This window comes from Diadema antillarum, unplaced genomic scaffold, assembly GCF_040938485.1.
Source record: "Diadema antillarum isolate AM-2024a unplaced genomic scaffold, OU_Dant_1.0 seq00000442_RagTag, whole genome shotgun sequence".
In the NCBI taxonomy this organism is placed as follows: domain Eukaryota; kingdom Metazoa; phylum Echinodermata; class Echinoidea; order Diadematoida; family Diadematidae; genus Diadema; species Diadema antillarum.
Genome location: NW_027271417.1, coordinates 674,382 through 689,224, shown reverse-complemented (window position 1 = coordinate 689,224; position 14,843 = coordinate 674,382). Strand labels below are relative to the sequence as shown.

The following is a 14,843-nucleotide window of genomic DNA, read 5'->3' as shown; positions in this document are numbered from 1 at the left end:
AATTGACCCATGACCCCTAACCCCTGACTGCTTCCTTTTCATAATTTCTTGTGCCAGCGTCAAGTTCAGAGTATAAACCAAATTACTGAGCTTGACAGTTCCATGTAATGCTCAGAGCATCATGATCATAGGCCACTTGTTTCTCAATTTTTTGCTTGTTTGTTTTTGACCCGTTGAGGACGGACTGATTTTGCTACAACATAAATTTCCCATAGACACCTGCCTGATTATACTCAGGACTCGTCTTCACCTGGTGAAGCTCCAAACTGTAATATTGTAAATGGTCCAAATGTGTACTTGTCTGCATTCCAGATGGCTAATATTTATGATCATTATTTTAGTCATTTGTTTTGTACCTAGGTAAAATGCACATTTTTATCTTTAATTGTGTCATTTTAATGCGTGCAAACCATGAAACTAGTGTTCTTCTCTCATTTGATTGTCAATACATGTATTTGAAAGCTGGAACATGAGTAACACAAGAATGTGTTATGTATGAAACAATACATATAGGTATTCTGCCCGTATGCGGTTTCACCTTTTGATGCATTCATCTGTGACAGGCAGATGCTCCTTATGGCAGCTTACAAATGTAGATTATGACAGTGAATCTACCCAATTCCTTCTGGATCAATTTCATTCCATCCATTCTTTTTTTATTTGTAATACTCCTAAGAAATCATTGGCAAGAGCTATAGAGTTAAGTAATTTCTATCCTGTCTACATTCTACTGTGCAAGTGTGTGACTGAGCGTACATGACACTTTGCCAATAGCTACATGCTTACTGTAAAACAAGAAATGTTTCGCGTGCATTTTAATATCGCGAATTTCGCGAGCGGCAACATTCGCACAATTAAAATGCACGCGAAAATTTTTGCCCACACAATATGCATTGGATGCCCGAGGCAAGTCGCGAAAATTTCATGCTGCGAGAAAGGCCGTCAGCTCCAATTCACAAAATATTCATGCCGCGAATATATCGTGTTTTACAGTATATACACATGTACAGTGCACTCCCATTATAATGAACATGGTTATAATGAAATTCCGCCTCAATAAGGTGAATGATATCAGAGCTGCCACGTCTCCCTGATTCTGCAGGAGACTCCCTGAAAATATAAAAATCTGTTCATGTCTGAATAAGAGAATATTAAAATCTCCCCGATTTGGGAATTATTTTCGCCCATTGGAATGCATGTAACACACAGATATCTTCGTGATTACTGTGTGGAATCTCCCTGATTTGGATGTTAGGCAATGTTGGCAGACCTGTAATATGGAGTTACTTCAGTTGTCACCGAGGATTGTGGGTATGTTTGCACTCATACATGTTGGAGGAGGACTTACATGTAGCAGTACTTCTTTTTCTTCTCCTTCAAGACATATTGAAACTTGATTGTTTAACCGAAAGGAAGTGTACTATTAATATTTCATTCATAAAGTCCCTGTGCCCATGTCCTGTTTGTTGTCTCTTACATTGTGCAGGTGCAGGTGTACAGAAATATCATGTATTATTTTGAAGTGCATTCTGTTTGTTTGTTTGTTTTTGTTTGTTTTTTAATTTAATGTACTGTGGTGTTGATTTTAAAGATTATCTTATAACTGCAGTTGGATGTTGATGTTGTAGTTTGTTAGCTAGTCAGAATGGCATCACCTACTTACCACTGTCACAGTTTGGATAATTACTGGTATTTGTTTTTATGCAATCAATAACTCATTGTGCATTTTTGATAAGATTTTGATGATTTTAGTGTCCATCCAATGATGTACAGTTGAGCAGGTTCTTGTGTAGTTTTAGACATTCAAAATTGTGTAGTACAAATGTATATTATGTCCATGTAAGATACATTCAGATGATGTCATTTTTATCGTAGATTTGTATTTTTTAACCTGTAGGTTTTATTTGCTCCTGAATTTAGTGCCTTTCAGTAGAGTTACTGATAAGTGACATAATAAGAAGATAGACCAGTATTTGAAAAAAAAGAAAGAAAATAAAAAGAATGCACTGTCCAATACAATGCAGAACACTAATACATATTTGATGTCTTATGCAATAAGTTTGGATGTCATTTTTATGGTACTTTTGATTCACGACCACTATTTACTTGGTGTCTGAAAAAAGCCAATACGTATATCAGAATCAGTCCTTACAAAACTATGAAAATGAATAAATAAACAAATGAATAAATAGAAATTTAGTGACACTTGTGAACATTGCAGTGGCTCAAGCCAAGAAAGAAAAAAAGAATGTTGAGTGCTGCTGACAGGAGCTGTGTGATGTTTAAAAAATGTATTAAAAACATATTCCAGTATATGAACATATTGTGAATGATACTGCCATAATCAAGAAAATCTGTAAAACCCAATCACTTGTAAAATATTCTATTGTTGGAAGCATCTTGAGCTTATTTCAACCCCATTTTTTTTCTAGCATTGTATATAGTGTCAAGAATATCTGATTGCATACAGGACTATGCAGCTCAGATTTTCAAGGGAAACATAAGGGCCCGAATTCACCGTGTTTTAAACCATGGACAATTTGTATGGAGTGCCAAGTGTTGCATGGCCTATTTCGTCACGAAATCAGTCATTTCATCGACGAAATGACCATTTTGTAATGAAACAGGCCATGTGACACTTGGCGCTCCATACAAATTGTCCATGGCTCTAACCATGGTTTCAATTGTACCACCGTCATGAATGCGGGCCAAGGAGAGAGACGAGTTGTGGCAGATAGATAGAAACAAACAATATACCATGGTTTTGTAAACCATTGACTTGCAAGACTGTGTCAAACTGCATTCTCTTTGTGAAACAGTTGTATAATCATTGTACAGGTACCTGTATACCATCACATTAATTTTGTGTTATGGTACAGTAGACTCTACATAAGTTGAAGTTGCCTAAGTCGAACATCGTCTAAGTCAAAAATATTTTGCCAGTCCTATTCATTTATTTTCTGTTGTTTTTCATAAGGTTTCTTCCTCAGTCCCAGGAAAATTCAATTTAAGCAGAGTTTACCGATTTTCTTTTTTCATCTCATGTTGAAAGCATTGTACCGCATGTCAACATTTTTATCTTGGCTTTACATGTTTTGTGCCTCTGTTCCAAGGTCTGTTGAAACCTGTTTTGTCAGCCACTTCAAGTTCTGAATCTTTTCCTCTCCTCTTTATTTTCCCGTCTCTGTCTCTCTTTCTCACTAATTCTTACCAAAGTCAAAAAGTTAAGTGTGCATCACTCTGAGTACTTAATGTGTGTAAAATAATTTGTAAATTATGTAATATAATTGTACACCAAGATATGAAATGTCACTATAGTTCTGAGAGATTATGTTCTTTAATTAAAGCAATATTTTCATGCAATTTTGTAGGAAAAGAGAGCAAAGTATATTCTGCAACAACAAATGTATAGATGCAGATATACATGTACTATCCTTGTACAAACAACAGTTTACCATATAAAAGATTTGATACAATTATTTTTGTCAATATGCCTTATTCTTGTAACCAATTATGACAAATAAATCTGGAAAATATCGAAATGTTACTTTTATCATTTTTTCCTTCCTGTTGTCAGAGATTTTTAGAACTGCATTATGTATTTCAGCACACACAAACATTCACATACCCACACATGTACTAAAATGAAACCAGCCATAAAAGCAAACATTCATCTGAGTCTTGTTAAATAATTTTTATTTTGGATTTTGTTCAAAATTTGTGTCAAAATCAGGATTTTCCTCATTTAGAACACACAAAGTTTAGCACTTTCGGGATCTCTGTAATATAGTCAACCTTGCTTAAGTTGACCTCGCATAAGTTGAATAATCGCTTAAGTCAAAGGTCTTTTCAAGTCCTCTTCTCTTTATATCCTATTGATTTTTATCCCTCATAAGTCAATTTTTTTTCTTAGTCAAGCCATTTCTTCAGTTCAAGTAAATAAAAACTTAGGCAGGGTTGACTGTACATATTTGTGCATCCTTGTATAAACAGTCACTAGGAGTCAATGGGGAATTTCTTATTTTCAAAGAAGAATCAAGTATACAAAATACCGGTAGACTTAATCAACTGAATCAAGAATGTCTCCAACGAAAAGATGGGTTGATTGCATAATCATGATGGGGGGGGGGGGGTTAAAAAAAATAAACTGACAATGCATATTTCATGCATGTAATACAATGTTGTACAAATAATGAATGTTTATGAGTGCAATGGACAGAATATTTCATAAGGTGAAAGATGAAATGATCCATTCAACGAGACGCAGCCGAGTTGAATGGATCAAACATTTCATCTTTCACCGAATGAAATATTCTGTCCATCGCACTAATGAAAAACATCTATTATTTGTTTTATATAACGCCTAAAATAGATCCTTGTCATTTCATATTTTATTAATTCAGAAACAAAGAGAGAATCTGAGATCACGAGAGTGCTCACTGAGCGCTTTACGCTAGCACGCTGTCGCATACACACACTGCAAATGCAAGCTTCTAGCGCGCGGTCGCATACTACACACACTGCAAACGCAGGTGTTTTACATGCGTGTGTGCCGGGCTCTCAGCGGGCATGCAATAGACCAAATCGTATGGATCCAAAATTGCACGGTAAATGGAGCCACAATTGCACGGATGATGACGTCATAGTGAAATGGGCCGAATGATCAATGTCAAACAACCAATCAAATGACAAGGATCTCTTCAGGCGTTATGTAAATCTCAATAACAAGGACTATTCTAACAGCCAGAAATCTTATCTGGGTTCCCATTTCCCAAAATATGTTTCTAGGATAGCAACTCTGGCTAGAATAGCAACTTGTCGTAGCAACAGCCAACCAGGTATCAGAATTCTTATCAATACTATGACACTTGCCATGTGCAGCAGGAGTTGCTATCATAGCAACTGTTTTTATGAAATGGGGCCCTGGTCAGCCAGCAGCATAGGGCAGAGGTAAGCCAAGAAGGTAAACCTGTGAAGATGTACACAATACCTGTATGTATGACTTACCCTATGTTCAGATGATCCCCCACTTTGTGGGGGCAGTTTGGAGAGTTTTACAGTCGACCGTCCACACATGCATTGAAATCCCCCGCTGAAAGGGGGACAAAATCACGGCTGGTGGTTTCAGCTGTGTGTTAGGTCACCGTACGTGGCACCGTAGCGCGCGCAATTGCAAATTTATATGATAGCAATGTGTAGAGTGCCTGATTGCCTACTTTGCCACCACATTTTGAGCATGCGCACTTCTGAGGAAAACAGCTGCGCGAGAGATCAAGGTCAGTCCCCCGCCTAGCTTTCACACGATGGGATTGATGGGGAAAGTCCTGGCAAAAGGGACACTCCCCGCGAAGCAGGGGATCATCTGAACGCAGTGTATGGCACATTACTATGGAATCTACACCTGTACTTAACGCTTCAACAAAGTACAAGTACCTGTATTTGTCAGGGATGCAGCAAAGTTCAGTATTGGACTTGGGACACAGGTGGCTGCTCCATCAGTAGAATCAGGTTCTGCTCAGAACAAGGAAGGACAGGCAAGGTCTCGTTTGAGTACTCCTGCTAGTTCAGGAACTGTAGGTCCACATTTTTGTTTGGCAAGTAACTCATTCTTTGTAAACTCATTTTTTTTTTCTAGAGAAGTAAACAATGGCAGTAAAAACTGTGAAGAAAATGACTACCAGTAGTTGTGCTTCAAACAAACTAAGCTCAATAACATATGGAAATGCATTTCATCCATCCGAATAGACCTTCAAGATTACTTAAAAAGCCATCTCCCAAAAGGCACAATGCTAATGCTAGTTCTCCACCAACAAAGACACTTGATTCTACTTTTAAGCCTTAAAAGTGATATCACCATGTCAGACATTACTTTTTGCTTTTGAAAAAGACAATTCCACTATTTGAAGAAAGGAGCAATGTGCTACTTCATCAGAAGGATGAACTGTGTATCCACTGTTTTCACCTGCATTTTCGCAATGTCCTGTGATTTCAACTTCAGGTGCTCCTCCATTAGGTTTGCGAAACCTGAAGTGCTAGCTTCACATTCCAAAGTGTATGAAGTTGACTTCACAAGTGAATGCAATCAAAAGTGTGATGATGAATTGTTTGTTAGCTGGACAGTAAGAACATTTTCAAGGGAACATGAACAACAGTGTGACATAAAAACACCTCTACCATGTACATCAGTTTCTGCAGCCATTATCTTGCAGCTCACACCTACATGTTCAAATCCTACCCAATCAAGGAGGAAGTTCTTCAAGATGCAGAAGTGGAGTCAAAAAGGGCCTGAGCTTTCGATCCTAGCAGAATGTTCTAGAGAGGTGAAGGGACAAACGTGTAGTGGAAGCAAATCACAGATATGAACTGCACACAACAAGCCCAGTGTAAGGAGGGCTAGGGACACAGAACAATGAAAACAAAAGGGGAGGGTTAAAAGTCAAAAGCAGGGAGCCAAAAGCAGGGAACCAAACAGGTAAAGGGAAGGGGATTAAGCCGAGGGGGGTGAGCAGACAAAAGGCAGAGGTGGGCCAGTGATGATCCCAAGGATCATAGGGGGCAACCTGTTTAATAAAGGATAAAGATGAATAGGGAGGCTACATCAAACAAGATAAGGAACAACACAAGGGAAAAGAATAGGAAAATAGTTAAATAGCAACAGCATGAGTGAAAGGAGGGGGGAGAACAAACAGTGTGCCCTAAACCTGGTGTACAACGATGTGGCAAAAATGAAAGTTAAAGCCAACCAACAAATGCAAAGAACCAGTGAACAAATCTTCAGTCTTGTGAAAGTCTGTCCAGGTTGTATACGGTGACCTTGGAGACCTGATGACAAGGAAGATGACCATTGATGGCTGCAACAGGCACACTATGCCATTCTATGACTCGTTCTACAGACATATTGTACATAATAAACAGGCCAAGCAGGCCACATCATCTGGCTTGTGATCTTAAGACTATGGGCCATGTATTTGGTAAGATTGATTTCACTGCAATTATTTGGTACTGATTGTATACATAAAGGCTGCTTTGAAAATAAGTGAAAATACTTGCTATATTATGTGCCATTCAAATATATATTTAGGGAGTCTAATATTACCCAAATTGGGGCCTCCCAACATTGATTGTGGGGTACAACAATGGGTGGGGAAATGTATGTGTGCATGTAGCATTCATGACGGGATCAGAGAAAATATTTTTGCGCATAACATTTTTGAATAGCATCCAACTCCAAAAATTTGTGAAAATTAAAACCCTGCAAAATATAACAATTTCATCTTAAAAAATGCTAAGCTCCTTGCTGTGAGCGGGGAATAACAACCTCACCCCCCCCCCCTTTTTGGTCGATATGTTCTTGCAGGCTTAGATGCTTTGCTCCCTAGCATTGTCCAGTGTTCCCCAAATCCTAATTTTTTTTTTTTTGCAGTTCCATATTGGCAGGTATGTTACAGGAACAAGGGGAAAAGAGTACATTGGTCCAAGCTTGAGGCATTTAAACTTGCCAAAGGCTTTAGTTGAGAATCTCATCTTGTCTGCAGCCTCCAGACTGACAAACACACACATCCCTCAGTTCAGTGCCTACTCCAGCCTACTACAATCCAGCATTGATTTGATGAGACACAGATGACGTCTGTTGGCTGACTGTCATTTGCCAGTTCCCTTCCCTGGAAGACTTTCTGCTGTCTGATCACAGATTTCCTGGAGCACACACCGATCGAGTGGCAGCGAGTCAAGTAATTGTTCCACCTGTATTGGACAAAGCACACATGACATCCTGTAAATGAACTGGAGACTACTGTTGACACCATATATTTCGAGAGCTTTTTATGTTTGCGAATTTCGCAAGTCGGGCGCTATTTGAAAAATTAACAACACTTTTCTTGACACAAATGCAAAGCACATACATACATTTCTCCATTCAGTACAGTACTCCATGATCGTAAATTCAACCACTCATGACATTGTCGGGAAATCCTGATTGGCTAAAAAAAAAATTCAATATTATGTGACCCTGCACCACAAAACCACCAAAAAGTCGCCAGACACAGATTTTTATTTACAGGCAGATTCTGAAAGAGTAGACTCTAAGCTTTGAAATGACGTATTAAATTCAGTACATATGGACTTCAGAAAGTTCACACTCTGGAAAAGTGATTGATGAGAAAAGAGGCGTTAAAGTTCAAGGTCTATTCAAGTGCTTAATTACAACAAACTGTGCTCTGTGCAATGTATGGGATAAAAAACAGGATGTACAACTCCATTTAGATCCCCCTCAATGAAGGGATTATCAGATTAGGCTGAAATTTTGCACACTGTATAAAGCACATTCAATTCAACACAATCTTAACTTTCACAGCAGCAGCATCGTCTTTTTCAAAAGTTATCAGAGTTGAAAGTGATGAGTTTGTAAAGGGTTGGAAATTCTCCCTATCGCATATGGCTCTCCAAATCTGAATGCATGTAGCGCTCTAATTTTTTTACCTTTAATTCTTGGGATGTAAACTTCCGGTTATGAATGTGCGATGTGTCAATGTACGCTTTTATTGCACATTGAACGCTAAAGTACTAGTATTCATAGATCGACTTGAAATTCTGTCTTATAATCTCGCGAATACCCTAATCTGTAACTTAACATTTGATAATAATAATAATAATCATTTCTATCATTATTGCTATCAGTATTTTTATCATTATTGTTATTATTGTTATTATTATTATCAATTTCATTTACATTTGACACTCCATGAATGAGACAGACTTTATTTGAAAATGCATGATATTGATAGCAGATTTGCATTATTTCAATTGAAACAGTCTTTAGAATAACAAATCCTTTTGTTCTTTGGTTCAATATATTCTTGTTGCTATGTGGTTACTGAGAATAGTGTATACCAATTCAAAAGACCAATCTACAGTTCCAGCGCTGCTTACCTCTGCTAGAAGCTCAGAGTTCCTCTTCTTTGCAAATGATATGGCGATGCTTTGTACAGACTTTAGGAGTAATCTGAAAGTGGGTCAGAAGCATTACACATTACAGAATTAAAAAAGGGCATGGAGGATCAAAAAACTTACCCCAAGCACATCCCAGTACAAGGCAAGAGGATAATTTACAAACTGTACATGCAATGAATATCATGGTCATTACACATGTAAACAAATATATTGTGCACATATTTGGGTGTGTATTTGTGTGTATGTGTGTGTGTGCAACAATGATGACTCAAAAGGTGGTATAAGATTACTCCCCCACCCGACATTCAAATTGCTGCTTGGTAATGTGACAGTGACTTTGCTCACATACAATGCAGAAATCATCATTTGTTGGCCTACTGATACTAAAGTAGGACCTTTCTGAACTCTGTGAGGGAAAAGGTACATACTTACCTTGTCTAAAAAAAACCACCAAAAAACAACAACAACCAAACAAACAAACAAACATACATGGAAGAGAGATACAAAGTGTATCATTGATACATTTATTCAGTGTGTCTGATATTGTGCAAAAATGAAGATTTGACTAAACTTAACCCTAAAAAGACTGGGCTATTTTGGTAGCTCGAAAGACTGGGGGGGGGGGGGGGGGGGGGCCTAAAGGGCCCCCCCTTAAGATCTCGGCCGTGGATCACGCGATCGCCGCGGAAATTTGCACAATGGTAGTGTGCAATGTAATCTACAAGATCGTATATTTAAATTTCCCAAAATAGTCTTCTTTTATTTTATTTTGATTAATTATGCTAATTTATGCAAGAAATCAGACTTTTTTATCTTAATCAGTAAATAAAGCTCCAAAAGTGCTCATTTTTGGTCTAGATATTCTTTGTAGCATTCTTAGCAAATGTACTTGAAAAAAAATTTGGTATCAAAATTAATTTCTTATTCATTTTATTGTTTTATGAATTTCTTATGTATTTCTTTGTTTTTTCGACCTTTTGTTTTTGTTGTTTTTTTCAGCAAAATTTGTGGCAGACCCTTTTTGAAGCATAATACTACTAAAACAAATTGATTTTAGCCATTGAGAGTAAAAATAAGCATATTTATATGAACCATGTGATAAAACTCAATTTGTATTGACTTTGTACACAAAATCACATTTTTGAGCCATTTTCGGTCTCACGTGCATGTACAAAAAGTTATGTAACTTCAGAACCGTACCCCCGGGCATCACAAATTTGGTGTCAAAATGTGCGGGAAACTCGAAAGAAAAAAGTCATAGAGCATCGCGGCGAGAGCATTGCGTGTTGCTGAGTAATCGCGCGAAATGTCGAGGGAGGGGGCCTTTTAGGCCCCCCCCCCCAGTCTTTTTAGGGTTAAATATGAAAATGAACACTAACTGCATAAAACTAGCAACACAAGCCAAACCAAGAAGCAAGGAAAAGAAAAATGCCACTGACAAGTTTGCAAAGAACAATGAGAGCAAAGCCCATGAGAGCATAAGGTGGAAAGTTGTGAAGTCATCGGTAAGATGTGAAAATTTGTGAATGACATGATTTACCATACCGTACCCAATTTCATCATAGCAAGTACCGTGCTATTTAGTTAATTCATTAGTACAGACGACACCCGATATAACAAAGTTCTTGGGACCGGCAGTTTTGTTTTTTTTTTCGTTATATCAGAATTTTGTTACATCTAAACAAATAAAGTGTATGAAGATATCTAGCTGATAATTTTGGGCCCTGAGTTTTACTTCGTTGCATCCAAAATTTCATTATTACTGTGTTTGTTATATCAGGAGTGCACTGTATGGTGAATTTTTATCACAAATATCTTGACAGAAGCATCATAAGTTTAAAACAAATTTTGTAGGCTTGGGTATTTTTTTCACTTATCGACCATTATATGCACGTTAGTCAGAAATGTTTGCAAATTTTTTAATCTTGGACCATCACTACAGTGTCAATCAACTATAAAGTGCCTAAAATGTTTTAAAACCAATATGGCATAAGAAAAATAACTTATTGTGCAATGACTATATTACTTGGTGCTTGCATTACAATGTCTTAACATAATTTAGAATACACATTGATATTTCATATACCACATGATCAAGGAGATTTATAAATAAATGAGGAAGATTCCATGAAATTTCGAACTGAGTATGGATAACAACTCACTGAGCTCTCACAAGACATGCAGCAGCTTCTAGTATTAGTCTCTTGGATGTTCCCCCATCCTCCAACGAGAGGAAGCGTTCTCCAGACTCCAACCATGGAGGGCATCTCTCTGTCCCACCCTCATCCTTCAAAGACAAGGACTGTATGGTTGCTATGGCAACTGACTCACTGTCTGGCAGTGAGCATCCCCCTACACCACCTGATGCAGCATCAGCCAAAGCTTCTAATTTCACATTGCCAGGCACAGTCCCATGGGCTGGTCCATCCGCAGGTTTGCTGTGGCTGGCATTTGAGTTTACTGCTGGAGTTAAAGCATGGTCACATCCTGTTGGAACCTTTTGCGTTCTTTCTTGAATATCACTACCACTTGGATTTCCATGACAGTATGCATGCTTTGGAGACGACCTCTTCATTTCAGGAGAAGCAGGCTGACCAGTAGATGGAGACTGGTGTCTGAAAGGTGCATAAGTGGAGCTTGCTCCATCTACAACAGCATTCATATTTTGTTGATCACATACAGCTTGAGGCCTGTAAGCGTCTTCAGAGTTTGTCAGTGTCTTGCAGGCTGGTTCCAAGCCATTCATCGCTAGATTTCTCGGTTGCTCTGAAGGCAAGACTTTGGCATGATCAGAACGTAGCTGGCAACGATCTGCGCTAGAAGCTAGCCTGAGGTAGGCCTTTGCCAATTGGATCTGATGCTGAACACTGGATGGCCGCACAGCTAGGCAAAACTTAAGGCTGTTTATCACACCTATGATAAGAAAGGACAGTGAGAAAGGGAATCATTAAGATAACTGACATTACAGCTCAAGGCTAGGTATTCTGATGATTAATGGCATCTACAGTCACATGGCAGACTCTAAATCTAGCTCATTCAAGCCATATGAATTCTATGGACAGACCTTGCAGAAATATTGTCACATTTTTGTCAAAAGAAGTTTATGGGAGCAATGTGTAGTAGCATGGAGGTACTAGTATCAATGTAGCTCCATAAGATACAAGATAGTCTGAAGACACTGCAAATGCCCCATCGTGAAACTGTTAAGGGATTACCCAGGCAGTCAAACAGGTAAGAATTATGGTCTTCCAAAGAATATGTGGTTGCACATTCTTGTGATAAAAATCATATGAGACACAGAAGATACCTCTTTGCCAGTTACATGATCAAGTTTCCAGCGAAAAAGTTCCCTGAAATGTCAAACTTGGTTTCGCCCGTTCTGGCTTGTTTCCAGGATTACATTGAGCTGTGAACACAGAAATCATCACATTTTCCCTGATAGGTCATCAGAGACAGAGTGGGGTGAGGGGACTGTACAAAATAATTGCTTCGAGCAGCAATTGGACTTGAAGTATTGCCTTTGGGATACTGCAATCCTCCTTAACTTTATAACATGGTTCAACAGGTTTTGACTTGAAGGAAATTCAGTCATCCTCGCCTGAGTCGACCTCACAAAAGTCAAAAAGTGGGCTTAGTTGAAGAAAAATTTTACCCTGAATGGATGTACGGTAATTCTATTGTGTAAGCCAAAATTCACGGAAGTCAAGGGTTTTCTCCAGTCCCTGTGGATTTGACTTAGGCAAGGCTGACTGTAGCTTCTCATGTCACTCTCACCAATGTCATCTCTTGCAGCCTGACATAGCAATGACAGAAGGCTATGTGCTCCAAACAGCTGATCCTCGCTGGTGGATTCTGCCAGCTGAATCAAGGAAAAGCATAAAACAAAACAAAACAAAACAAAATTGATAAAATAAATGTGCCATGTTCTCACAGTGATATCCCATTGTGATTAACCAGCTTATTTTCACCCTCAAGCACACTATTTTCAGCTGCTGTGCTAAAGTCCAATGCTGTGAATATTGTTGACATCATTTGATGCTATTGCATAGCAAGTCAGCCTCAGACACACTTAAAGGTTATCCACTTTATTTTGTAGAAACAACATGTAGGAACCACAATAATGCAAATTTTAACAATGCAACAGAAAACCCTGTACAGTAATGAGTGTTGAATCAATCTCCCCATTCACAGAAACAGAAGTTAGTAAACAAACACATAAATGATTTGATACCTACCTGGACTTTGCAACTGTGAATACAATCTTCTATACATGCATACCTTGTATCCAAGGACTTCAGCTCAAAGTTCAATAATCACTATTCTGCAAAGTGTTATGTACGCATGCATCTCTTAACTGCAAGTAATCATACATGGCTCACCAATCTCTTTCCGGTCTCCACGGCAACCTTGTGGTCCCCATCCCGATGTTGACATCGGGCCAGACACTCCAGGAGGAGACGTCTCATGGTGGGGTTGTTAGGGGCGACATGCTCCAAAGCTCTGGCGTAGGCATCCCCTGCTGCCCCCCACGCACCGAGGTAGTAGTGGTGGTCACCTCGGTGGATGAAGAGCTGCATTTGCTCTGCGGGGTCATCACGCACTGGTGCTTGCTCATCAAGGAACCACTGCCAGGAGAAAGATGGCAGACATTGAGTAGGAGATGCAGGCTTGGTGTAACACTGGTAATCTCTTCGACAGTTGGATGACATATGTGTACATTTCAAACATATATTACCCAGTCAAAATTTCTTTGTGAGTTCCAATCATCTTTTATGTTTTAGATCTGACATAAAACGGAAATTAAGATCAATAAGAATTGTGTCCCATGCTTGATATTGGTATTAATCCTACTAAAAATGCCCTTTTAAAAAAATTCTCATTATATTTTCCTATATCACTCCATTACTGTGACATCATACATGGTTCTTGTAGCCTTAAATCCAGTGCCAAAGGGACATGAATTTAATTTTTTTTTTAAATTGAATTCATAACTTTTGAAGAGATTGCCTGGTTTTCTTCAAATAACAGTAATAGTAAAGTGTTCTACTCCTTCTACAATCACCAAAATGTTTTGGGAAACTGTAAGAGTGAGGACTCTTCAACTTATCACAATCTGACACCCGAGACCATGCTACACAACACAATACAAATTCCAGGATGAAACTCAACTCCCAAGCTCAGTTATCAGCACTTTATTATCTTATTTCAGATCAGTCTTTTTAGGCATCATCTCAATACAACTAACCGTTTTAAGGTTCTGCTCAGCAGATATAAAGAAGGAAATATGTTTAGATACCAAATAATAAGTTGCCTTCAAGTCCTATCTATAGTCTGTATGACCATGTACACCAAATGAAATAAATTAATAAATCCTGTTATGCATAAGTGAATAAACCTGAGGTGTAATGTCCCTTGGCTTGTAGTCAGACTGAGGAGTCTTCTTGGTTTTTGGTCTCTCTTTAGCAAAGAGATCATCATCAAAGTTTCCAAAGTCCATCACAAGCCCTGGTACATGCACAAAGAACTATGAAGGAGGTGACTGGTCCAGCAAGAAGCTTGAGTGCGTACTTTCTGACATCTGAAGCTCCTGTTGCGTGAAAAGAGCTGCTGTTAGGGGAAGATATGACAGGGATAAATGAATTTAGAGTCATAAAGAAACTGAAGTACTGAGGGGTGAGCAGGACGACTGAGTTTACTGATATCATCTACCACCTAAATATTCAAGGCATTTTGTTTTTGCAGAATTTCCTTCGTGTGTGCATGTGTAGATGTGTGTGTAAACTACATGTAGTAGTACTGCATAAGCTATTTTTTTCGCGTACAGATATTTTTGTGAATGAGGAGGTCATAGACATTTTCGCAAGATGTTGTTTTTCGCGAATAGATGTCAACGC

General features: G+C 38.5%; 1 protein-coding gene across 1 annotated transcript; it reads right to left on the bottom strand.

Moving 5' to 3' along the window:
- Positions 1-7,567: 7,567 nt before the first annotated feature.
- On the bottom strand, positions 7,568-14,454 carry LOC139732685 (uncharacterized). Its single transcript, XM_071643540.1, has 6 exons — positions 14,345-14,454; positions 13,329-13,574; positions 12,724-12,808; positions 11,112-11,862; positions 8,929-9,001; positions 7,568-7,743 (listed from the first exon to the last, which is right to left on the bottom strand). Exons 1-6 carry the CDS (start codon positions 14,444-14,446, stop codon positions 7,642-7,644), a joined length of 1,359 nt encoding a protein of 452 aa, XP_071499641.1. The 5' UTR covers positions 14,447-14,454; the 3' UTR covers positions 7,568-7,641.
- Positions 14,455-14,843: the final 389 nt, after the last annotated feature.